At 38.4% G+C, this 27,995-nt stretch overlaps 1 protein-coding gene across 2 annotated transcripts in view; it reads right to left on the bottom strand.

Moving 5' to 3' along the window:
• Positions 1-1,286: 1,286 nt before the first annotated feature.
• The window catches only part of DOCK1 (dedicator of cytokinesis 1), a 258,125-nt gene continuing 231,416 nt past the window's right edge, over positions 1,287-27,995 (bottom strand). For both annotated transcript variants that reach the window (XM_084289957.1, XM_084289958.1), the window contains exons 47-52: positions 27,658-27,795; positions 25,147-25,292; positions 20,997-21,195; positions 15,499-15,652; positions 11,652-11,797; positions 1,287-2,426 (exon numbers count right to left, since the gene is read on the bottom strand). In XM_084289957.1, coding sequence (XP_084146083.1) covers positions 2,331-2,426; positions 11,652-11,797; positions 15,499-15,652; positions 20,997-21,195; positions 25,147-25,292; positions 27,658-27,795 — 879 coding nt within the window. In that variant the 3' untranslated portion in view covers positions 1,287-2,330. The remainder of the gene's footprint in view (positions 2,427-11,651; positions 11,798-15,498; positions 15,653-20,996; positions 21,196-25,146; positions 25,293-27,657; positions 27,796-27,995) is intronic.

Here is a 27,995-nt window from a genome sequence, read left to right as displayed (position 1 = left end):
TTGGGTCTGAAAGTGAATCTAAGAGTCTGATTTTCAATTTCCAGTCTCAGTTTGTATATTTGTAAAACACATACATGTACAAGATTTAAAGTCTGTAGTGCAAGACCAATTTGAAACTGCGTCTCTTACTTGAGGAGTCTTGCAGGGCCAAATTATAACACTTGCATGAGCACAGGATTTTGTTAAGGATGTGTGAAAACAAACACATTATCAAAAATACAATTTATAAGCATCCAGTTAAAGGTACACGTGAAAATCTCTTGCTACCCTTCAGAAAGTAAATTGAACAGAAAAGAGGAAAACTCAGCAGCATCCCAACACAATATTCAGCACAGTAACAAGATCAGCATCTAAAGAAATTTTCAATTAAATTAATGACTTATGGAATTAACGTTGTAATATGTTGTTGATCGTCTGCAGAAGGAATATCTGATCAACTGTAGCCAGGAATCCTTCTCAGCTTGTTTCTCTTGAATGGAGATTATACTAATACCAAAACAAATAGGGAGGTGTAGGACAATATATAACAGCAAATTCTGAGATATTCTGATAGCTGATGTTATCTCTTAATGCAAGGAAAAGTGCTTGTTTGACCCAAAGCTCCGTGATGTTTACAAGCAAAATTAACAGAATACATAATTGACTATTTGAGACACGTTTTATTAAAGGGAAACCTCTCTGACTTTGCAACATTATTGTTTTACTGCTGAGTAAATCATGCTTCTGCCTGCTACTTGCATCATGTAGCAACTACTTGATTCAGAAAACATTACCTAAAGCTCACCTGTTTTCTGAAGTGTTCAGCAACTAAAAAATATGTAAGCCATCATTGTGAATTCTGCCAGCATACAAAGATACACGTTTCTAGTGCTGCAATAACTGTGTTTTGTCTCAGTTTTGTACTACATACAAGAAGGAACAAGCATATCAATACTATGAAAGACTGCAGTTAGATCACAAACTCTCTCAAAACAGTTCAGAAAAAACAAAAACAAAACCAACAAAAAAACAGAAGTATGTAAGCAGCCCTACATTGAGTATAATAGTGAAATTCTGTGAGAATGAAAAGCATTAAGCAAATATATTTGTTTTCTTAGACAAGTTTTTAAAATAATATTTTATTTTATTTTTTTTTGAGTCAGTGGTATATTTAAAAACAATCTACTGTAAGAGTATAAAGATTGTAGATAGTAAAAAACAAAAGTGTGATGACAATAAAAAAATGCTAGAGTATAAAGTTAGTTTCCTTCCTCCCTCCCAGTACCCCTCCCCATCATTGTCCAATATATTTCAGAGGCTAATAACTGGATTTTTTTTTACACTTTAAGCAATTAAGAAATTAAAAATATGTAAGGCATTATTTGCAAGTACATTAATTCATTATTACATGACAAGCAGGCACCATAAAAATTAAAACATTCTAAAAACCATCATATATACAAACTCTGTACAGAATGATGGCACAAGGACAAAGTGATTTCATTCAGTTCATCCTAATCCACATGAAATATTACACATTAAAACAAAAAGAAAAAGCTCTTCCCATTCTTGTTCTCAGGTTTGGACTGACCACAAACCTTCTATCTGCGTACGCTCTTTCTTTTCCTATACACTCATGCCTGTCTGTGGCTAAGAGGCTCTCTTGGCTTTCCAATTGATCAATACACAGAAGAAGAGCCAATTGAATCAAAGTGTAAATGACTGATCACCAACGACTAATTGTAAAAGGGCCATCAGCTATCAGCTTATTCATAACACAGAAGAAATAAAGAGAAGACACATTACACAAGTAAGCTGTATCTGACTTCAAGCCCTGGGCATAACCATTATTTGGGAAAATCCTACTGTAGCTTCTCATTATCACGAAGCCTAATCCAACGTGCATTGAATTCAATGTGAATATCGTCATTGATTCCTATATACACTGAGATTAGGTATAAAATACTCAGCTCAATTAGCACTCCACAGCTACCTAAATGCCTTAGGTACAAAACATTCAACTCATTTTAATCTCCACAGCTATCTATATGCCTGAAATTATTCAGAGTAAGAAAAAGAGAGGTTTAGGAAGAGGGTGCTGTCAGTTGACGAATGCCTCCCAGTCTCAAGTAGTAGAAATGCAGATTCCTTTCAAGTTTTGGGAGGGAATATCCCCAGAAATGGGGTTAATGTAGTGGTGCTTCCGAAACACTGCTAGAAATTAATCGGAGTTAGAGTCATTGCACTAAGTGTTAGCTACTGCACACCTGAACGACGTAAACATTATATACCTTACAATACTTAGGGAAATGAATTGTTACAGCTTTATCTTTGGAAAAAGGCTTCCTTCTTCACTGGACAATCCCAGAGTCAACAGATGTTTGCTTCCGAGTTGTCTTTGGAGGTGGAGGCGGGGGAGTCTTGCTGGGCAGTGGAGGCGGCAGGTGCTAGAAAAAAGCAATTTTGAACAGGCAGTGTTATCAACGAGCGGATTTGGGAGACATTTGCTGGTTCATATATAACCAAGCGAGGCAGTAGGTAAGTCTGTAACCATCTGAATTGTGAAAACTTCTCACAATCTGCTGCTATGAATACTGAATGTATTTGGCTATTAGATTAAAATGTAACTTTTACTTTTGACAATGAAAAATCTCTCAAGGGCTCATGATTAATTAGCTCAGTATTTCAGGAAAAATCTCTTGAAAGCACTGGAGAACTTTATAATTCTCTACTTTATATCATGATAGAATATTGATTTCTTGGTCTGTATTGATTGCCTTCAGCTCCTATGCACTACAGAGCTGAAAAGTTATGGTGAAGCAACAGCTTCATTGCTTTTCCATTGTTTTTGCATTTCACACATTTAGAACAAAAATCATTCAAAACACCATCTTATTTAAACAGATAAGTAACTTGCAGCTATTACACAGTTATATTTAAAATGTTCAAAATAGAAATCCATACTGCTCAAACATACATATTTAAAATCACTTTGTATGTTATACAACAGGACAAAAGCACCCTCTGTAAGATTCACTGGATGATCAAACAAACAAAAAAAATTGTTATGTAAATTAAGACTATTTCCACAAAGTTTGTTTATATCTATGGAAAAAAACAATCTATTTCAGAAAAAGCTTCAGAACATCGCGGTTTGCTCACCAACTTTGCACTCTGGTTTTCTGCAGCCATTAGTTTCCCCACCACCACGCTGAGGCTGTGCTGCAGCGTCACACCTCATAAATGCTGCTCTGATATTGTTTTTTTCCTAAGGTTCTTCCCCCACTTAACCAGCTATTATTGCCTCTTGTTTTCCTCCGAGCACAATGACTCTTCTTCACTTACACTTGTTTGTGTCTGGCCGAAATCTCTCTGCCTTGGAATATTCATGCTCGTATTTCAACTTTTTTAACGTCTTGGACAACATAATTGGTGATTTCTGAATCACAGTAAGAAACCGGTATACAAGCAACTGACAAACCATTCCCTTAAAAGATACCCAAAGTTGCTATCCAAAAAGCAGAGCGGTTCTGGGTGATGCCAGGACATTTCTCCTTTCTCTGCCTCACAACAAATGCAAGAGAAGAAGCAAAAATGACTCTTTAAGGTAACTGAATGTGCTCTTCAAAGTCATCTTTTAAGACAGCATGAAGTTATAAATCTGGAGCTATTGTGAGATCGGCTGGGTTTCTTAGTCATAGGCTAAACAGAAAGAGAAGACTGCATACTGACAGTCAGGAACCTGGGAATATTTGTCCTGTAGCCTTAATGGAAATAAGTATTTTCCAATCTATTTCTGCAACCTTCCTAATTTCTCCAGGCTTTCCCCCTTGGTAAACAAACAGGGATCACAAACTTCCATTGGTCAACCTTGCCCAAACTTTTTCTCTCCATATTGCCACTGTCCAAAAGAGCAGGGTGCAGACCGTCCTCTCTCCATTTCTGGAGCCTCTACAGCTCTCACCTTCCTCCTCGAGTACAAAACATTTGACTGCCAGCACGGAAATCCATCAATTTCCATCTGCTGCTGGACAAGGAACTCATGACCAAGAGCAAGGAGCTCTCCACACAACACCTCGGGAGATATCCTGCCTGGCATCTTACATTTGCTGTCCCAAAGGAAAACAAAGTCAGAAGATGTCACGTGGAGACTCCGTGATGGCCAGGGAAAGCTTCCTGCCCACTGATGAAGACAGGAATTAACATGTTTTGCGATGAAGACTTTCATATCTACAGTCCAGTTAAAGTTTACACTCTCTCTTTGAAGATGTAACCGTTATTTAAAGAAGGTTTATGGCTCAATAGGGCGCTGTATGCTAAAGGAAAGCCCTGCCAAGTAAGGGTTTTGAAGAGCAGACTCAAAGACTATACACAATTTACTTCTGGCTTGCAGTGGAGCACAGGGCATAGTGCTCTCTGAGATAGCAAAGCACGTCCAAAGACTAACTGAAAACCAGACAAAATACGAATTTTATTTCAATAAGTGAAATTCAGAAGGTTTACATATATATATATAAAACAAAGTGTTGCTGCTGGTCTGTCTCTAAATATTGTAGTCACACTGTGAAATATTTGCTCTACCTGTCCAAACACTTTTCTTAACCTGGTATGATAAGTCAGTTCCCGAATCCCTACCTAGACATCTGTATAAGAGTTGGAATATTAATGTTATGTAGCCTCACAGATTTCATTGTGATTTCTAGGTTTCAAAATCTCTGAGGAAGTGCTTTGTTAAAATCATGGAACCAGGCATGGGCTTCTGGTAAGATGTCTGCACATACTGACGGGTCACAGAACATCAGCATGCAACATGTAACTCCGCACAGAGGAGGCAGTTATTTCACAACAAAGACACACTGGTTCTTCTCTAAAATATATTACAAAGCATAAAAATTTCCTCAGTCCTGTTCTCTCAGATGGTATCTTTAACTTTGCATTTATCACTAGAATGAACTTTGTCGATAGCATCATTTGTAAAAATCCATTTCGAATTTAACTAAGAGTATATTGGCAATAATTCTCAATTCAATTAGATCAAAGGCATTTCTCAAAGAAACGAGTCCTTCATATTGATCACAGAACAATCAAATTATCCCTGAAAACCTGCTTCTGAAGAACATATACAAAGCAAATACAATGAGAATAAGCTAAATACATATGCTATAAATAACAAGCACAAAACCTACAAGAGCTTAGATTCTGCAAGCAAATTAGGCAGAAAGAAATAACAGAGATAGGTAGATAATTATTATAATTGAATTTACAATTTCCATTAGAAATTAAGATAAACTTTGTACATGCTCATGTATGTTATAAGCTACCAAGGAATATATTAAGTAGGACATGCAGTGCTCATCAGGGCACTGTTTTGAGAAATTAGCACGCCAAACTTGCCAATATGGACGTGGTGCAAATGCAGACCTAGTCATCGCTCCAAGTGCCGATACACGCTCCCTTTATGCTTTATTTAAGCATAGCGATAAATTCGAGCACACTTGCTCTCTACCGTTAATATCAAACTCAGAAAATCATTATTTGCCTCATGAAGTTCATTTTACTACATTTCCACTTGGAAACTTTGAAATAAAAACTGAAGTTTCCCTTGATTTCACATGTAATGAAGAACTTCTTTGAAGCGCTCATATTTATACTTAAATTGTGAACTTAAATTGTTAACTGTGAGCCCTCTGAACCTGAAACCATGCTCTTACTTTCTGATGATGATAGAGACTGCTAGCTCACATTCAAACCTATTTTGGGCAGACTCCTTGACTCACGTGTACCTCAGGGGAAGCAGATACCTTATGTAAAAGGCACATCTGCAACACAGAAGCAATCTGTTCCTTCCATTTCAAACAGTAAATTGCTCCCATTTGTTTGTTTTTCCCTGCTACTGAGAAGAATCAGGTTTAAAAACATTTGCTTCCATTCTCTTACAGAAACAGACTACATTACAGTGTACATGTCCTGGCTGCAGTAAAAATCAATTAAAGGAGGTGATTTTTTTTTTTTCTGTGAGGAAGCAAAATAAGATACAAGATTTTTTTTTTTTTTCTGATCAGAAAATGCTATTAAAAAAAGAACAACAAACTAGATTGGAGTTGTACAGACAGTCCTTGTGACACTGTAAAAGAGGTATCTTCCTGCATAACTCTTTTTCTTTGAAATTAAATGGTCATCAATATCACAATCTATGAAGATCCAATGAAAGAAACTTTACTTTGAAAGGTTAAAAGATCTAATCAGGTCATAAGCTGTACAGATAAGATGTAAATGGGCTGTCAAGAACACGAGGCTGTGCAAACACCTTCAAATACTGAGTTCCACCCTGTTCCTTCCTGCTTCCTCCGTTGTTTCTAGCACGGAGCTGAGCCACCTGACATCGGTGGCTTGCTTATTTAACATCAGCAATGAAAAATAACACATAATGGAAGCTCTTGGAGGAATAGCGCTCCCCTTCCAAAAGAGTAATGATGTGCCAGCTGAGGGAGAATCAACGTTAACTCCACTAATTTAAACTGAATTATGGACAGTTTAAGCTAATTGACCATTTGACTCTGGGAGTAAAGTTCTGTAGGAAATACCACAGGTAACCCGTGTGAAACGAGTGTTTAAGCTCTGCTGTCATACTTCATCTATTACAGCTCCAGGTGACTTTGTATCGCTGCCATTCCCTGCCCTTGCTTGCAGTGAGTGGACTTTGATAGGAGAAAGCAATTTCAGGAGTCCCTCTGCAAAGGCACACCTTGCTTCCTCACCCCTGCCACGAGCTAAGCATCCCCTCCTCGGGACACATCAAAAATCACTCACTACGGGCAACATGAAATCGCCCAAATGAGGGATTTGGATTTCTCCTGCTGGGTTGTTCGGCAGGGCCCTGACAGGGACCGGCTCTGTTGGGGACAGAGGCAGGTCGGGGACAGCCGGGCCTGGCAGAGGCCTGTGCTCATCGCACAAAGGATCTGCTCCTGCCACACGTCAGCTGGGTTAACACATGGCGAGTGCAATTCCTCCTCTGTTAAACCACGTCTCTGCGTGCAGAGTCCATTAGTATGGCACACCACGCCATCTAACTTCATTTTCGAAAGCAGTGTTTTTCTGGTCTACTCCTTACACAAACAGACCTCAAGAGTTATGAGCAATACCCTCAGAATTAGGTTTAGACTCCAGACCGAAACTGTATTTCTTACTGAAGGCCCGGGCCCTGCGAGAGCTATAAACCAACGCGCTGCCGATCGGGCAGAGCTAAACCGCAGCTTGATCCCCGGTAACGCGGGCGGCGGGGACGTGGCCGCTGCCGAAACAAAATCAAGGGTGCTGCTTAGGGACACATCACGGGCTCAGTGCCTCGAGGCAGACAGCAGAACAACACATTTTTCACTCAAAATCCTGTAACGAGCCGTTGCAGGCCATTGATTTTGAGACTTATTAAAAAGTGACTCCTTCCTAGGTGAGAGCTTAACCCACCAAACCCCAGCCCATCCCGGGCTGAACTTCAACACTGGGAGCAGAGCTTGAAACGCTTCCCGTCTCCAGCAGCCAGCAATAATGATCAGGTGGCAAGTAAAGAACAGACTTTTGGCTTCTTCTGTGAGCACACGGGATTATCTTGTGGGAAAATACCTTCTGGGTACCTGATATAGCTATGTGCATCATAGAAAGATGGAATTAATCAGAGGTGCAGGACCCCTGCACCCAGCCCAGGCTGCCCAAAGCCCCCCAGCCTGGCCTTGGGCACTGGCAGGGATGGGGCACCCACAACCCAAAGCTCCGCATTTCTTCCAAATATCTAATCTACACCTAAATCACAGAAAGGCTTTGGTCGGAGTGCCTGCTTTATAAAAGAGGATACGTTCACTTCCACTTGCGATCAAATGCGGTTCACAAAGTCAAGTTTCTAACTGAATAGTACTGATTAATAATGCAGTTTTTCCAATTTCACTCTCTCCAGCTTCTCCACAGAAGAATGCTACCAGCTGCCCTCCTGCTGCCCAGGGTGCGTGAGCCCGCAGCAAGCCCAGGCCCACCTCTGAGCAGCGCTGGGAGTCCCAGGCAGGCGGCACCTTTCGACCTGGGGGTTTCCTCTGCAGACTCCACCAGCCCGGGGGATCCAAGCAATACAACCTTTGTGAGGCATTTAGGGAGGAAAGGGAACCTTTGAGGCAGCTGATGGCAACCTCCCAAGAATTCATGTCAGCAACTGCAAACAACAAAGCAACTGCTCCCTAACTACCTGCTACCGTCATGGTTTCGGCTGGTTTTCCAGCATCAACTCTTTTCCTTTGTCCACATGAGGACAGTACTCTTGCCAAAGCCTCTTGTTTTTGTTTTTGTTTTTTTTTTTCCTCACTGCAGCTAACCTAGCAGAGAAGATCAGCACTGCAGTATATGCATTGCAACACATCAAAAATCCCCTGGATTTATACTTCTGTGTAAACATTTCCATTATATCCAGTTAAGTAGTAAAACAATCCCCAATACGAATGTTACTTAGGCACTGGGATCCCAATAAGCAAAAATCAGTGTTGTTGCCATCAGCCACATGAGCCTGCTTGGGTTCTCACTTTAGGCACTGCTTCAGCCCTTGCTGTCCCCTCTCGCAAAGTCCTCTGTCTGCTGCCAGATTGATTGAGGTCATCTCACCCAAACCATTAGCTGATCTCAGTAAGTGTTACAGCCAGCATTATAAATGTAAGTGCTCCTTTGTCTATTTTCTTTGAGTTTCCCTTTTTGCTGTGAATACAAAGTAGGCAGTTGATTTGTATGCAAGGGTATGGATGAACCCATAAAGAATGAGAAGTGCCTAAAGGAATCCCTTGATGTAATAATAATCCTTGCAGGAGTCGTAGACTTCTTTTTTATGTTCTTATATATTACTAAGAACATTTTTAGCAGAACAAATCATACAGTACAAGAAAATATATATAAGGGTATCATAGTTATCAATGAATAAGAGGACAATCAGATAATTATAATTAGATGATTACTGGGATAAGAGACTTAAGTAGATGAAGCTAACAGTAGACTTCAAATAATCTAAGATTACAATCTCAGGCACTAAATGACACTATTCCCTGCGGTTTCAAGGTTTTCTTGGTGTATTTATTAATGTACTCTTTTCAGTTCACTAAAGTGCTTTTTCTGTTGTTGTTTTTCCTAACTGACTGCAAAGCAACCCCAGCAAGCCATGTAATAATTTCTTATGGAAGGGAATACCTCCAATTCTAAAGCTAGTGATACAATCTTATCTATCACATTTTTTACTGTTTTTTCTTCACTGATACAAAACGTGTGTAATTTAAAAGATCATTAGTTTACTGGGCAGAGAATCATAAAGTTATGAAGTATGTAGTTATCTGACCCCTGAAACACAAGGCATTAAAAACTGCCCAGCGGGATTTAATCAGAGCAGTAATAAGAATTTACCCATCTGATCTTTCATATCCAGCTCTACTCATTTTATGTTCTTTACAGCTATAAGCTTGATTTAATAAATTTGTAGAGTAATTGTAATAAGACTAGAAACCTTTCCTAAAATTAATTCTAGGACTAGTACCTGTGGCTTTGTGACAAATCTGCTTTAGATCTATTTTCCAGACTTTGAAACTATATTACCTCATCTTGGAAAGCTTATAAAAACAGATGCTGAGGAAAATTGTGGACACCTGACTAAGGAGATACCACTTTTATTTGATCAGATTTCTACAGGATGCTCAAATCCTGAGCTCCTTCAACACTGGATGTTAAACAATGGGGCCTATTTCTACAATAACAAAAAATATTAAGAAAAAAGTATGAAAGGAGGCTGAGCAGTGAAGACGGTAAAGAAAAAAAAAAAGATTTAAGACCTTAATAGAACTTTGGAAAAAAAAAAAACAAGAGAGCACATTAAGGCTATTTTTATGATGCTCCATTTAGTGATGTGGAAACCCTGCTCATGACAGGTACAGGAGCTGTGCAAGGTCACATTTCCAACAGCAAGGAGACCAAGGCTAGTACTGGGGTCTTCCTCAGGTCTGGGCTCCAACCAGCACAGCACGAAGGCATTTGCAAATAGTACAGTAAATATCTAGCATTTGTCCATTTCACGGAAACCCCTTCAAATAGCCTTGAAAGGAAGGAATAAAGAACCCAGGCACGGGGATTTTATCCCTCACTGCATATTTTATCATCTCATTTTATCATCTTTTCAGCTGAGAACTGAACTCATGTTTACAGTCCTGAGCTACTACCATGACCTAAAACTTACAACTTACAGTATAGCATATAAAATGAATTTACTATCTTGGAGCTCATACAGGAAGTTTAACAAATTTGAAACTTAATTTGAATTTCTCAAGCTTCTTCATGAGGCTTGATTCTTTAGATCAAAATCCTGGTAATTCTGAAAGTTTCCATTTAGAGGTCTGTATCCAGGTTAAGCACAGCTGACCCCCGAGAGAGAAGACAGTGGAATGGGTAAGAGTGAAAGTTTGGAACATTTTGTCAGAAAATAGAGGAAAAGGGTTCGTAAAAAAATCAGTTAAAATGTTCACAAAACAATCCAGACACAGGGAAGAATGGTAGAATAAAAGATAAGAATAGAGAGTTTTTCAATTTACGACTGTGAATAAAACATGGTGTTTCGAACAACACTGCTCACGTTTCAGAAGTTACTTCTGTACTTATTTTTCCCTATGTAGCCTGAAAACTAAATTACTGCAACTACAGAGGTAGAATTTCATACATGGCAAAAGTCAGACTTGTGTACTGTTACGCATTGCGATAGCCTCTTACACAATACAACTTTTCACACACACAAAACTGAATTCCTGCCTGACTTTATTCTCTGCTGAGATAAAAAATGTTTTCTCTAACCATGAAATTTACTGAAAAGCAAATTATTTAAAGAATTTAATTTGAATGGTGAACTTCAGAGAAATATTGGAAGATACCTCTGCAAACAAAACAGAACTATTACCAGTGAGAATTTTTCCACAAAATAACAGCTTGGCCAAAGTTATAAATTTCAAAGTCAAAGAAGAGAACGCCTCTCTAAACATGTTTTTTTTTTTTTTTGTTTGTTTGTTTGTTCTGTTTTGTTTTGTTTTTTCTTCAGAAAGAAAACAAATGGTCCTTCTCAAAAGTACTGCTTAAAAGAAAAATACTAAATTATTTTTAAAGGCTTCCAGGATGCAGGAAAACTAAGCTGAAAAAGTGTATTTTCTTCAGAAAGCTGAAAACCACGTTCATGATGAAGAATGTTTCTAAGCTCTTTCCTCAAAGGGAGCATGCGTGTTTGCCTCTAGGAAACAAGTGGCAATTGAATGCTGACAACACAGAGCTCCAGAAGGAAAATATGTCAGGTACATATTTTATTTCCTTTCCTGAGATAGGATTGAAAGGCTATAAAAACTAATTTGCTGCTGAGACTCCATCCTGTCAGTTTAAGCTTCCTTACCAACATGTCTAACAACATTTTGCTGAATCTTCTCCACTAGAATGAATCCAAGCTCACTTCAAGTCGATCCCAATGAGCGATGCTGTTCCTTCCTACTTCAGACATTTGTTTGCAGCTGCAGAAATCTATGGATCTGCTGACGTCCGCCAGCAGGGTTACATCTCGCTGGGGGTGGTTAAAAATGAAAAAGCAAAGCAAACTGCAGGAAATGATCATCGTCAGTAGGACTCACCCTTTGATGGGCAGGAGGGGACGTTGTTGGACTGATCAAGTCTTGGCTTTCCATGAGATTCCCGTAATCGGCCATGCTTCCTTTGAGAGGCAGCGGAGGAGGGATGTCTGTGAGGTCAGCACTAGACATGCCGTTCAGTTCCAGATCTGTGAAAACCAGCATTTAGTTAACTCTTCAATAACTGAGTGGAATCCAAAGATTCAGACTCCATCTATTCTTATGGCATTGATAATATGACAATGCTGCACATGCAACATCTTTGTCTGCTCTTCGTTGCCTCTATAATTATCTGCAGTTCATGTAATGAGGGATTTTAAAGGAAAAAAGAACAAGTGAACCAACCTCCCCATCAACGGGAAGCATGCACTGTTGGAGTTGCATCGGACTAATTTTTAGGATACACTCAAAAGACTTGAACAATACTCTCTTTTTAACAGAAAATGAAAATACTCTTCCCTTCAGATTTCACTCCAAAATATTCATAGCTTGGCAAATACAATTTTCTCAGCAGTAAGCTCTGCATTTACACCTTGTATAGTAACAAACAATACAAGTTTTGCTAAGTGTGTTTGCTAAGTTTTGCTAAGAATATAATCAAGCTAAGATTTATTTACTTTCCTACAGTAAAATACAAGCTTCTTGTTAATAAAATGCACAGATGAAAGCCTATAATCAACTACATCTCAAAAAAAAATCAAACTCCAGGTAACTATAATAAATGAGTAGTCATTAGTTGTTGAGTAAATAAACTCATGCAAGAAAAACTACAAAACATTTATTATTACTGGTTGCTGGGTAGAAAATTCCCTTTTCTTAGCAGATAAATCCTAGCAGGTACGTGCTGCAAAGGGGAATAGCCTGAGGGATGATAAAGTTTATTGAGGTCTGAGGCATACATGGGTTTTTGTGTAGAAATCCACCCACGGTGTATTTCAGGGTAATTCAGTCATCTGAACACAGGCAAAACCCACTGTGAGCTTTACGAGATAAGAAACTTAATTTATTTTTGATAAATTAGGGCAAGTGTTTTCATTTAGGGAATGAAAAACTAATATTTTTATTTTACTAGGATGATCTGTAAAACAAGTGGAGGACTTGTTTATTCAGATATTTTCATTGCAAGGTTTCTATCAATATCTTATAAGCAGTGCCCTTCTATTGTTCTCTAAAATGGCTTCTCGCTAACACAATTTAACTGTAAGGGTGTATTGATTTGTCACTGAAAACTGTAATTTTACCCTTCATCCTTTCACTCGAACTTTCACTACATCAGGACCAAGAATATTTTTCATCTTGGGATTTCAAACTTTCCGTGGTTTCTTCTACATCAAGCTGGAAAGTGTTGTTTGTCCTCCAGGACCTGAATTTCTCATCACTTTTTCTATAGCTTCTGTTTTTCATCCTTCCTTTTCTACACAGAGGATTTCTCCATTCCCCAAACATTCCGGTATTCATAGCACTTTCTTTTATATACCTCCATCAGAGTCTACTTCTACTATGCTCCCGTCATTAGAACATAACCGTAAAATGAACTTCCCTGCTCATTTTGTATTCACTTCCCATCCATGCTGTATATTTAAAGATCACAGACATTTGAGCATAAACATCACAGAAAACAGCTCCTTGACATATGTGCAACATCTCATCTACAACTTCATATGTACCTACCTATACTTGTATGTATGGACTTATTGTTTGGTGTGTGTGTGTGTGTCATTTTTTATTTTTTCCCTCAGTGTAGGGGTGTCTTTTTTTCCCCAGTGTAGTGTAGGGTAATGCTGAGAGATGTTTGGAAAATGTCATTTTCTTTAGAGTTGTAGCTTAAGCAGAACCTGGATCCTTCCCTAGAGGGAAACCTTCTTTGGGCATTACTGTAAGCAAGCCATGCTGTTAGGTCTCCCTATATACATTCCTTATGTGGAAACTGAAAATCAGCACAACAACATGCTATCACGTATAGACAAACATTATAAATTCAGTCTCCCAGCCCTCTAGTAGCCAAATTTAACTGCCCTGAACACTTTGCCAAACTATTTAGTAGAACAACAGCACTCTATAATGAAAAAAATAAAATAAAATTATTTGGCCTGACTAGATAATCTCTCACTCAGTTTAATGAAATCCAAAAGTCATCTAGCTAACTTCGGAAAAAAAGTGTCAAACACAAACTGTCGTGTTATATAAATATCTACCCCTCATTTTTATTTTGCTATCATCATTCAAAGCATTTCATCGGACTAACATGGTTTGAATGTTTCCTCTTTACTGGACACGTGCCACTGAGAACGATGAGATCGGTTAGATGACTTTTTTTCATCTTAACCTAATGACCAAATTTTACACTCCATTCTCCTAAACTGCCTGCTAACAAGCAAGCAATATTGCTTAGCAACTCATTAACTGCTTTTAGCCAATTTGTGTAGTGAAGTAACTTCTTTGTCCTTGGAATTCCACAAAAAAATTATCATTGTAATCCCTCGGGCAATTATGGACAAGTTCTATACATTTTGCAGTAACTCGAACCTACTTTATGTAATGCACATAAATCTCAAGCACATGGATGCAAATATTCTCAGAAACACATGATAGTTTCAGACCCTTTTTAAAAAAGGAGATTGAGTTGTTTTTAATAAATTGCATATAGAAAGAAATAATCTAATTCAATTTTCATTTATTTATTTATTTATTTGTAGGAGTACATGTACTGTAATTCTTTGTATTTCCATTTTTTTTTATATACTCATAAGTTTTGGCTATCAAAAATTTAAAGAAAGGAGATAGTTCCCAGTTATCAAAATAGTGGTTTAGGGTGTCTGACTAAGCAAAGGAAGCATTGAACTGGTTTGAGCTTGTTTATAACTCTTCCACAATATCTTTGTAGCCAACAGTTCCAAAATCATTTAAGCAAAGCCCCATGTCTTTTAGAAGACAGTTTTGTTGCTGTACATTTGTAGAATAAACATTCCTGTGCTTACAGAACATATATTGACAAATGGCAACAAGAACTTTCCAAATACTCCTTATTTAAGGGAAAAGTATTTAAGTATCAAAAAAGTAAATAAACCAAAATGACCATCAAACAAGATCTTTTGTATATATTTTTATATATATAAATATATATATATATATATTTAAACTCAATCTATTCTCCTCTATACTAATATTTAACATTTGACTGGTGTATTAGCATTTGGGTAAATGTGCCAAAAGGTAATTTATCACAAGCTAGCAACTGAAAACTGAAAATCAGTTTTTGGAGAACAGCATTGTAAAGGAAATATGTGATGTACTACACCCAGATTTGCAGTAGGGTTTCCTGAAGGCTGAAATAAACATATGATATTTTACAGAACAGCTAAGTGATAGACTTCAATGTCAAAAAACCCTAAAACATTGGAATTTTTTTTTTTTTCCTTTGGCTTGTACTCACTACATAGTAAATAAACATTCTTTTAAGGTACAATTACATTGCAGGGTTGTTTTTTTCATCCTTTATGCTCCCAAATATCCCAAATCCAATACAGAGTCAAGTTCAACACTAATTTCTGACAATTATTAAATATCTATGCAATTGTTGATTATATGAAAAGGAAAATAAACTTTTCCAATGCAACAATTTTGCTTTTGTAAAATGTTTAAATGATTTTTGTTGTTGGTAAATGCCAGGTTAAGGGGTAAATTGTTCCTAGTCCTGAAAAAGACATCCCATGGTGATGGGAAAAAAATAAACTGTAAGAACTCATCCCAAAGCGTGATGGTGAACATGATGCTCAGGAAACACAATTCCCCGTAGGAAGTTATTCTGCAAAAAATATTCTGGGAAAACAAAACGTAATTAAAGACTTACTGGACTGTATGCTGAAAGAAAGTTTTGTCCGCGGAGTTATTGGGGGTGGTGTCACTTGGGAGCTGGGAGGCGAAGGAGAGACGGAGAAGCGCCTTTCACTTGAAATGACGTTGATGACCTGGCTTTTTGGTCTCTGTGGTCGTAGAGGGCTGATCTGCACAGGGACAAAAACAATGAAAATCCCCATTGTTTCCCTGCAACATGGCATGAATATAAGTGGATACTGACCACCACAGCTCATCAAGGTTAGATGGTAAAGGAATACACGTTACTGAGCAGCCGACTTTGTGACTGCTGTGTTTTCCCAGTACTTCCTCAACAGCAACAGGGCAATGATAACATACAACTCCTCTGATTTAATGCAGTATTTTACAGCTCGAAATGCTCTTCCTGTCTTCCCAGGAATAGCAATGAGACTTAATGCATACACCTTCCTATAGCCTTGCATATTTTTCTGAAGCAATGAGCCAAATCCCAAAACACTTGCTTAGCATGTTACAGTTATAAGTAAGGTAAGTAAGCCTACATGACTGTATGACATTCAGAATCTTTTCTTTCTTCTCACATGGCTATACTTTCCTTTAAAATCTCCCTCTCTAATTGTTTGCATGCTCAAAAAATATAAACTCTTGTGCTTATATTTAATTCACTGAAATATACCTCGTTTCACTTCAAAAGCCATTTAACTTCTCCATCAGAAAGCCTGAAATGATACTTGTAATCTTATGAGCAACTAATATTGCAATAATTGAATAAGTGATTCATTAAGTTTGATTCTGAACTCTACTGTTTCTTTCCCATCCGCTGTCCCCCACATTTCCATCAATCACAGTGAGGAAAGCAACTTGTTAATTCTAAGGAGCGCACAGAAAATGGAGCCACAGCCTAAAGTTAAGATGGGAAGGATTGCCAAGGTGATGCATTAGGGCAAAATGGAAGCTGCAAGAAATTCGTGCTTTTTGAATAATTTTGTCATTTCACCAATGACAATGGTGAAGGAGAAGAGTACAAGAGTACCTCCTTATATTTTCAGAAACAAAACCTAGAGGGGCTTGCATAAAGGTCTCTATGGTAATTTCTCTTAGAAGGCTCTCAAAGTACGCAACTTTTTTTCACAAAGACCTCCGATTAACCTTTCAGAAGTTTGCCTGATATTAAAATTCAAGTCCCAAAGACTCCAAAGGTTTCTTTCAAGATCTTTTCAAGCATATTTTTAGTGGAATGGATAAGCACAGTAATTGCTTTCTCAGAGGTATAAAATTACAAAAAAAGCAACTAAGAAAAATGTACTAGTTGATCAGGAAACCTCCAATGCGAGTAAAAGACAAAAATAAAATAAAATAAAACATAAAATCAAGTTTACAAGTTAACCTGGTTCATGGCTACTTAACTAAAATAAATTTTAACTTCTTATATGACTGACTAGCTTGTTTCTTTTCTTAAGGTTCATATACACCATGGTTCTGCTAGGGAATATGAACTCTTTGGAGACTGCTAATCCATAATGAACCCATTGCTAATTTTTTTTAGTCTGACAAAGGCGAGATCAATGGCGAGCAATGTTAGATGTCACTAAATCAATAAAATGTACAGCCTATTATTCTGATTACTAACATAAGCTTTCGAACGGTCTGTTAAATACCTGGCCTCAGTGTTAGATTTGCTATCAGCCTCTGGAATCAAAGAACTAACAAAGAGAATTTATGTTAAAGAAGTTTATGTGACACTTAAAAGAAGATATAAATCTCCAGAAAACTATAAAGACATTACTGATGATCTTCACATACCAAAGCATTTAATTTATCTTTTGATAAGATCAGAGCAGTACAAGATCTCTGTAATTAGAGTTTGGGTTTTGATCAGTCAGAAAATTCATTACAAGTACAGAGAAATCTGAAAAAAAAAAAAAAGTATTTAACCATATAACTAGAGAAAATGGTTCCACATACACAACTGTATAATCTTCTCATGTTCTTCCAGGAAGATTTATTTAATTGGTAAAAAATAAGTTCCTGCATAAGAAAGTGCACCCCAGTGACAGAAATATCCATTGCATTTGACGGCATGGTATCTGACAGAGCAGCAGTGTGATGGGGCTGCTGTCCTCTTACATGACAATGACAAGGCTGAACACACTGCATGCTACACAGATTATTTTGATAAATCCCACTGTCCAAACCCACTGTGGGTTCTCATTTACTCTGCCTCACCCATGCTAATGCTGACTGCAGGTCTTCCAGGTCGCTATGTGTTCTTCAGCATCACCTTCTGCTAGGCTACATCACCCAGTCTTGGTGTGAATGTTGGGTGAGATGTGCGAGGAGGCACATTGAAATGAGCACATCAGGTGCCTGCTGAGCCTCCTGCTCTGCTGCATGAAGAAGTAAGAAGGGTTGGACCTGATCTGGCACCGACAAACCCAAGCTGGCTGGTACTCTTCCATCCATTTTCTTGGAGGTGCCTATAAATTGTCATGGTACTAAGGAAAAGAACGTCTTCTGCTGCAAAAACCTCCAAGTATTTTAGAAGTCAGAGTTGAAATTCTGTTAGAAACTTCACAAAATAAGAGCAATATGCTAAGTGAATTAGCAATGCTACAAGTCACTTCTAAAATTCTCAGTGGAAGGAGTCCAGTAACTATAATATGAAATATTACAGCAACTAATAGCAGATTAAAATCTCACTACAAAAGCTCTTTAAATATATGTTTTAATTTCAAATTATCATCAGTCTTTGGTTCCAACTTTTTTCAGAAAAAAAAGAAAGTATTTCACTTTCCCATTCCATCATCTTTTCTTTTTTTTTTCCTCTCTTTTTTTCTTTTTTTTTAAGCTAGCAAACTTCCTAATTCCAAGGTCCCAGTACAAGAGAAATCAAAATGCCTTTTCCTTTATAAAGCACAGCAGAACCATTGCTTTGGGAGTAATTTTGACTTTAAAAAGGGAACTTGTACAAAACGCAGCCCACAAAAGTAGAACAATGGACAATTTGAGTTCTTACAAAAGATAATGATTTCTCCTCTATATAATTAATAGGGGACATATCTCTCCCGAGTGCAGCAATTTTAACAGAAGACAAATTTTATCTTTAAACTACTTGACATTATCTTTCCAAAATTCCTGAAGACAGCAAGGGGAATTGTACAACCACTCTGTAAACCAATCTCGAGTGTTTCCTCTATTTCATATACTAGAGAAAACGAACCACATTAACACCAGGCATTAAAAATTGACCTGGTCATTTTGGAGCTCTTTCTAGTAGTTTGCAGATACTTAGGAAGGAGGCTTTTTCCTCTTACCATTAAACTGCATTTCTTATTATTGATCTGTGGATTTCAAGAAGCTCAGAGTAACTGTGAGTAACTAATTCTGACATTTAATTTCCTTCCTTCTCTATAACCAGGGGAAAATTAGTCATACCAGTCATGCACTGAAAGATCTCAACTAGGGGAAGAGAGGAAAACTCTTGTTGGTTTTTGTTCGTTTCTCCTCCTCAGATGACAAATGGGAATGTGCCTGGAAGGGTTTCGATGCCCCCTTTCCAGGTTTTAAGATCTCTGCCTCCAGCAGACACCGGCCCAGGAATGCTGTGCTGCTTTCCTTTCATGCTGCTGAGGTCCAGTGATTAGAGAGGTTCTCACAACATGCACAGCACGGCCAGTGAAGAGTTAAAACGAGTAGGAATACATATAGGGATGTGAATTCAAAGAGGTTGGAGGGGTAAACTTTATCCACTGAAACTGGCAGCGAATGGCACTAGCTTGATGGTGTAAAAGGATGAGTCTTCAGAAGTAAATGAGCCTGCCTTTGGCAAACAGATGCAGGCTGCTTCCCATCACCTTCTTGTCTTCTGTGCACTTGGGAAGGGCTTCCAGAAGGTTTCCTCTGTGATTTTCACAGGGTTTGAGGTGAGCTGATTGACCAGACTGCAGATCCCCAGTCAGCCTGCTTTGCCCTTCTTGCATGCAGGTGCAGTCAGCGTTTGCATTTCTCCAGTCATAAGCAAACTTCTCTGATATCCAAGACCTCCCAGAGATGGCAGTGACCTTGCACTGACATCAGCCAGCTTTTGCACCATCCTTGGATGCCTCCCATCTGGTCCTGGGGTTCTGTGCAAATCTGACTGAGCTGCTCCAAAATAAAACTTCCTTCTCTTGTGGCTCTTCTCCCACAAACTCCGCTAGTCTGTTAGGGATCTGGGAGGTGTGAGTGCAAGCCCTGCCACTGCAATGTTCAGGTTTAGACAAAACAGGACTGCTGCAACGTGCCTAACACCTCTAGAGTAGAAAGCATTGTGTGCAAAAGATGAGGCACGGGTATTTATGCACAATGTATTTGCTCTCTGAAAACTGGTTTTGATAGGAGCAATATCCATTTAAACAAACCAGGACTGATCCCAAAATTACTGAAATCAATGGGAAAATTGTCACTGACTTCAAAGGAGTTTGGGTGAAAAGCCTGGGGGATGCACAGGGATTTTATCTGAGTTTGTGCTAAGCTAATACAGGGCCCACGGCCATATCAGACAGAATAAGGCTCTGATCTTCCCTGATGTCAGGAGACACATCTGAGAGATTAGATTATCTCTGGATGGAAAAGAAAGAGCAAATCCAGAGAACACAGGAACTATGGCTGAACATCTAAGCAATACTCAGCTACAAATACCAAGCAGAAGGAGGTAGAGGACATCAAGGGCGGAGAGGAATCGTTTCCAAAGCCCAATGTAAATGACAGAAAGACCAATGACAGAATTCACTGAATTAAAAGTTGACTCTACTAGCACATGTGCAAATCTTTAAAAGAGCATTACATTTATTTCTTGAGGGCAAGTTTTAAACTATTGGCCTCAAAACAAATGTCCAGCCAGAGATTCAGAGGTTACACTTAGTTCATGAAATCCCTGCTCCAGCTTAGGATGGGCTTTAGTTCATTTCAGAACTAAAACTTCTGAAGTTACCTAAGCCTTCAGGATAGTTTCAGTGAATTAAATATACACCAAGAAGAGAGGGTTTAAACGAGATATGCCCTGTAGTTAATATGCTTATACACAGCCACTGGTGGAATTGCTTACGATTTTCTGCTTAAAATAGTCTTTCAAGAGTACGTAATTCCATGCACGGAATGACCTTGTAACATTTCCACCAAAAGTGTCTTGCAGTAGTCAGCTGAAATATGAGAAAACCCATCACAGTCTACTGGGAACCATAAATTCAGAAGGCTGCTAAAACGGAAGCATTTATTTTACTTAGGATATATCATCTGGTCCTTTCGCCAAATAGCCATATATACCTTTTGGTAAGATTTTTATATAAGATACCATGATTTTTTACACTGTAAATAAAATCTGTATTTCTCATTCATTTGGAAATGTATTAATGTTAAAGTGTATTCCCTATGAGGTATTTTTGATTTAAAAATTGTAAATACCCACATTTTTGTTTAAAACCAGAAAGAACACTGCTCAGAAGAGGATAAAGCATTGTGTGTTAATAAAGTTACCGTTTCTGAAAGGATCACTGCTTCAGACTGCTGCAGAGAAATATCAGTAGGTTTAAATTCTTTATCAAATATTTCTTGATGCTTGCTGTTCCGTTTCTCCTTCTTCTTTTCTTTCTTATCCTTATCTAGGTCATCCTTGTCCAATTTATCTTGAGACCTAGAATGCATCTTTTTTGGCAGGAGGGGCTCAAGCACAAACCTAAGGAAAATTGTTCAATAGATCAATAAAATACAATTTTCAAAACACCTGATTTTAATTTTCATAGTCCCCAAAGCCTCACTTTAGTTAAAGATGATTTGCTAATCAGTAAAACTCTATTGGAGAGAAAATGTGTGGGCAGAAGGTCAGAACAATCGTTATTGTCTCACTTTAAAATTTACTGCAGAACTGCTGAAGGACCAATAACATATTTCCCTGCTCTCTAGTATATTTGCTATTTCACAGGTACACAAACTCCTGAATTTCACTGGAAGTGGTTATATAAAAATGAGTCCAAGATACATATGGTGGCACCACAACAGGCATTTTTTTTTGTTAGTTTTGTTTTTGTTTTGGTGGAGGAAGGGGATATACTTATTCCCTACAAAAGGAATAACTGCTGAGAAATTGTTTTTTAGTGGTGTAGTGAGCTTCTGTTGAATGTGTACAACACAACAAGCTTTCTAATGCTTGTAACTCATCCAAATTACAGTCTGTTTTCATGGAAAAGCAAAAAAGCATCACATCTGTACCAGTCGTTGCACTGAAGTATGAAGTATAGAGGTTTAACCACAGACACAATAACTTTCTTTCAGTAATTACACAGGACTAGGGTATATCTGACATGGGTATGCACAGATATATTCACCTACAGCATGAAGTGATGAAGAGGAGACAGGAATGAGGAGCTCAGAGTGTTCTGATATTACAGAGAAACTCAAGAATGATCTTTCTGACAGTAACTAAGGGCCAGGTTATTTGCCAAGGAGCGGATGTTTTCCCACCTGGACTGTTCCACACCCAAAGCCATCTACTTCAGATGTGAATACATGCATGGCTGGTACACCACCACCATCACCTCTGAAATTTCTACAATACACAACTTTTTGTCTTCAAAGAAAAAAAAATACCCTAGGGCTTTAATGAATTTTTAAAGTAAAACTTCAGTTTTTCAACAATAGTTTTTATTTTATAAGGAAAGACTATTCTAAATAATATTGGAACCCTTTTAAGCTAATTGTTCGCTCGGTAATTTAAAGGAACCATTCTTTTATCTCACCTTTTTAATGACTAGTTTAAATAAAAGGCAAAGAGACATTTTGCTCTTAACTAGCTAAAAGATTCTTAGCTAGACCTAAAGTGTTTTATAATTTATACTATTAACTTAACATACTAGTAAAATCAGAACCCAGTTAAAATTATTCTAACAGAAATTAAGAGGATGTCACAAGTCAGTGTATCAGAAAAATCAAACCACAAAAAAAAAAACAACAAACAAATAAAATCCCAACAACAGTCAACCAAAGGAAAGTTGCTTATCTTGTTATTTTGGAAAATTATTTATGTTGCCATGATGATGCACCCACATAAGCCAGACTACTAACAGTGTAATGCTGGGGGGTGGGTTCACACTTCATATAATTCACAGGGAATTTATCCTAATCATCAGCAATATCCAGCAGAAAAAAAAATCTATATTATGTTACCTTGTGACTACTTGTTTGTTGTTGTTGCTATTGTTGTTTCAAGCACTAAAGGCCCTTTAATTTCAGCACAATTAGGCTCATTTGATGAAAAGATACTCAGAAAAGTACCTGCAGCAACAGCCCCTGAGTCATTGCCCTCATAACAGGAGCCAAATTCATACGAGCTGGGAGACAAAATTGCAAGCTTAGTTGCTAGACGGAGCTTCTTATCTCTCAGTGTCAACATGCTTCACAAAATATCTTACATCCCATTTTACAGACAGAGTAAAGGACGGGAATGACTTGCCTGGGGCTGCAAAGCAGGTCAGTGACAAAGCCTGGAACAGACTGCAGCTCCCTTGACAGTGTGCATTTATTTTAGCCTCCTGAGTCGTGCATTTTGGCTGTTTCTGAGGGCCGTGCTGTGCTGGATGGCGGTGACAGCCCCCCGCACGTGGCCGCGCATTGCGGGCAGCTTGCAGGTTTGCAGGAAGAATTGCCATTCTTCACACAGTGATTAATTGCTTCCCTTCTAGGCATTCCTATTATTAGTGCTATTAATTATTTGTACGTGGTGTATCAGTGATACAAATGGGCCAGCACGCCACACATGTGCTGGAAGTACATGAGGACTTTCAACTTACAGCAAGACACACGGGCAGCCTGGGCCTTCCCATCTCCCAGCTCGTGCCTCTAAGTGCTCCTATCTCTACTGCCACGGGCCCATTTTAAGCAGAGAATAACCCAAAGGTCTTTTCTTAAAGTCAGAGGTTTATTTATACATAGAGCTGGGAGTTGTAAAACACACCGTGTCGACGTCTGCTTTGACTTTTTACTGTTTAAAAGCTCTAAAGCAGGGGAAGCTGGGCAGCAGCGTAAAATACAAGGTGGGTGATTTGGTAAGACAGCCAGCTCCATTTTTAATTGTTTTTTTCACAGATCCATCTCTAATCTCGTAAGTAACCTATCCTGAAGGGTGGGGATATGGAGTATAAGATGGATCAACTGACATAAACCCAAGCAGATATGAGTAAGCCATGTAAACTCCTTCCAAGTCAGTAGTGACACAGCACTCACATCATCCTTCCTGTCACTTGCATTTTAGAAGTCTTACAGTATGTTTCTTAAATCTGATGATTTTTCTCCTCCTGCTCCAGCAAATGAGCATTTTCTCAGTTCTTCTAAGTGCTGGTATTTGTTCTGCCTTCCTCATGTGTATTAAAGGTGTATTGCCCCATGCTCAGGGCAGGATCTGAGCTGCACTGTGATCTTTGTGAGTATTGGTTTTACACATTGAGTGGACTCATGAGATCCTCCAAATTTGCTAAGTGACACGCACTGCAACAATGCTGGGATGGAGATGCAAAAATTATGAAAGTAGCTTTCAGTGGAGAAAGTAAGATACATATAAAGATTTTGAAGGGAAAAAGAGAAAGAGGTTGAGGCAGGAAGGGAGCAAATTAAAGATGAGAAACAGAAAAGGAACAAAAACATTTTACTTCTGAGATAAAATGAAGTTGCCCGTTAGCCTGGGATGGCAGGCATGCACAAGTTCCAGCAAGGCAACTCCCACAGCTGAATTAGTGAAAGTGCTTGAACATCTCTGCTGTCCTGCGTTTCCATAAACATGATTCATCATGTATGTGTTACAGAGGGGAATGTAATGAGATCTGAACTGTGCTCTGTTTGCAGTTCGTTCCCAATGTGTACATAAACTGTTTGTAATCAAGGTAAGTATCATGTTGGTCCTTAGGTGCTGTATTTAATTTTACTTGATGCTTTTACTCTCTAGTCAGGCAATAACTCCCTCTGAAGGTGCACAAGGGACACTAACATTTCTAGTGCATCTCTGCATGTTGGCAGTCCTTTAGGAGGCTTTTAGAAAACTGCCGCCTTGGTCAAATATTGAGTTTCTGGGTTACGAATGTGCCTGGGGGGAGGAAGAGGGAGAAGGGAGCTCTGAGGCTGAGTGGAAAGAAAACAGATTATTTCTTTTGAGGGATGCGACTGTGAGACAGGGCTTATCAACAGAATTCCCAGTTCTCATGTGAAATATCTTGATAACTCTTGAAGTACAATCTTGCCATAAGCAGCTTTCCCTCTGGCAGCAAGAGTGAGAAGAAATGATTGAGCAGTTAGCTAATCCCTTCCTTCTCCCAAGCTACACCTGTTTACCGCTACAAGACTGGCTGAAGACACGTCTCATCACATAGGTTGCACACGATCAGTTCCAAACAATTACACTTGCAGTAGTTCAAAAAAGGGCACAACTTATCTCCTGTTAGTTTGGGGATTTTGGTTGAAGACTTAGAGGTTTTTCTTTTCCTTTGTTTTTAACACCACAAAGAACAGCATTACATTTATTTTCATTTAAAAATCTTTTTAGTCTGTGTGTATTTTGTTTGTGTGGTGGGGTGGTGACAATCCTAAAAACCTAAGGTCTTGCTTTACAAAGTTAAGCCCTGAATGAATATTCCTTACTCACCCATCTGAGCCAGGTCGAGAAGGCGTGCTGTCTGAGGAGATAGAAGACACCGAGGCAACAGAGAGGGGTCTTGAAGATGATGGCATCGTGAACGATCTCACCATGGACCTTGGCCGACTGCCTCGTCTGTCATCCAGACTTGAAGGCTACAATAAAAGAATCATAATAAAAAATCTTGCTTCTTAAATCACAGTGTAACTGGTATCTGGCTACCAAAAGTAATGCAGAAAGGTTCAATATTTATTTTCCATGTGGAATGTTGTATTATTTAATTATGCATTGTATTTAACAACAAAGAAAACAATTCTAAAGAAAATCAATTTAAAGGAATCAGAGGAAATATTTATATTCTTATTTATAAGTGCACGTAGAATTTTAAACATATTCTGATATTCATTTGCTTCGATGGAATTTACTTTTTTTTTTTTTTTTTTTTTTTAAGCCTGAGCTTTAAAAAGGAGCTTTTTACAAACACTTTTTTTAACCCATCTCTGCAATTGAAGTGTCTGCCATGTCAGTATATTTAAAAGAAATTGAGGTGTTTTTTAAAAAACAAAACAAAACAAACAAAAAACCACACCAGTAAGAGGAGCTTTACGTCAAGAGAGCCAATTTACAGAGTGACATCGAGGGTAAGAAGAAAATATATGAAAGATTATTTTTTTTTTTTGATGCAGACAATTTCAGAATTCTGAATATTTATCCAAGCTTTGTCAGTCATTAATAACTGATATATGCATAAAATAATTGAACTCTTTCAGTCAACAAATAAAAATCTCATGCTGTTTAATTACAGGTAGATTTTCCACCCTGTCAACTACTGGTAAATTGGCACTGTACAAGGAAGACAGAAGCAATAAAACTCCATCAATCCTGACAATTCTTACTGGTGGGTAGAAGGAAATGAGAAAGATAACACCACCTGTGTGTGACTTTCCAGTCATCTCCCTGATGATGTAAATGTGTATTTTTGAAGTGACTGACATGCAAGCATCATTAATGTCAATTATGTCTGTTTTCCTTGGGAATAAATTGTTATTTGATCTTTTCTCTACCTTAGTATATTAGCAAGATGGGATTTGAAGGACTATAAATGGAAGAGCACTTAGAAGGATGCTATAAAGACTGGCAAGTTCCACATAAGATCTCATCGTTAAAAAAAATGTCACTGCTATAGGGAAAAAAAAAATTAATCTCTGAAGGAAGAGATTTTCTCTGGCATATACTATTGCACTGAGGTTTTGAGGTTTTGGGTTCTCAAAGAGGAATGGCACTGGGCTCGCTTTGCTGCCCTGTCTGCTGCAGCATCTTCCTGGCCCCTTTCATAGCCAAGGATGCAGTAAATCCCACTGAGGCTGAGCAGAAAGTTGAAGCTCTTTCACCATATGCCTTGTTATCAGACTGCAGGCAGACTGCAAGTACCTTGGCACACGATATGCTGGCTTCCCCTGCATTAGAGGATATATGAGTCTATTTTCTGGTAAATACACGAACATCCTTTGTATTCCGGAGCAGTAACAAGGTAGAAGATAAACACTGCATATGCTACTTCCACAAACTACTGCAATTTCACAAATAAACCTATGAATTATAGCACATTTACAACATCATTGTCAGTACTACCAGTAGATAAAGATAAAACTAACCCAGCAGTCTGCAATGCACTGTTAGGACATCGGGTCTGCACCTGCAGCCCTAAAGCAACTCCAACCACTTGCTTCTTAAGTCCTGGCTTTTTAAAACTCATTCACACAATAGCATGCAATTTGTACAGCTTTTGACAAAATTATCAATTATATTCTCAACTGAGAAGCTGTTTGCAGGCTTTTGGCCTTCTTCCCCATGGTTAACACTCAAAAAGCAAAACACCACCTCATTGGAAACACCACCAACTTCTTGTCTGGGACTTAAAGATGAAGCAGAAACTGAAAATCACTTGCTGGAATGACAAAATCATCAACGCCAGCACTAACAGATCTCATTAAGTAGCAGCTTAATCATTAAGTAGCAGCAGCCCACATGTAGGGTGGTGCCAGAGTGTGTGAAAATCCAAGATGCAGGCTGCACATCGCTGTAGACCCTGACATAGGTCCTGAAAAGGAACTACATCAACAGGAAGGTGACATTTGGCTCCAGAATAATTGTGCCATTTCATCTCAGGTAGAGATTTACTTTTTGAACAATTCCTGAAAAACAGAATACTGAAGAATTTTCTGGAAGAATCCAGAAAATTATCTGGATTTTCAAGGAACAGGCTATTTAGAAATTGTTCCTATGCTAGCAAATCAAAGTACCAAGGCTTTCTGAACATCTACAGCATCTTTAATGATATTAAATATTTACATATTTAATGATTTGATGGTTTCAAGTGTTGACCAGAGAACAACCAGCCCATCCTGCATCACCATCACCTTTTTAATCAGCGAGAATTAAAACGGAGAAAAACAGAATTGCCTGTGTTTCACAGAAATTCCACATCTGTTTCAAGCATGAAGTTAGCAGGCAACTTACCACAGCTCGGACACCGTACTGTTTTTCTACTTTTTCTTTTAGCTGCCTGAAGCAAGCCTCCATCCGCTCATGGAATGGCCTCAGTGCTTCTGTCACCTTCTCCCCATGAATGCGGATGCCCTCTGCCAGGAATGGGATCTGCAAAGCACAACCACGTCACCCTTAGTGTGCTGAGTCCTCTCCCAGCTAAATATTAGGGCAAGATTGCCACGTAGGTAGCAAGAGGAGTGAAAGATCTCACGGAATAACAGCAATAATAAAGACCATTTTACATGAAGCACAACATAGTAAAAAAGGATCTAAAAAATGTTATACATTATTTTCCTTTTTGGACTGTT

Source organism: Netta rufina (assembly GCF_964035555.1).
Source record: "Netta rufina genome assembly, chromosome: 7".
Lineage (NCBI taxonomy): Eukaryota > Metazoa > Chordata > Aves > Anseriformes > Anatidae > Netta > Netta rufina.
Note: the sequence above shows the minus strand (reverse complement) of the source record. Positions and strands in the feature narration are given on the sequence as shown.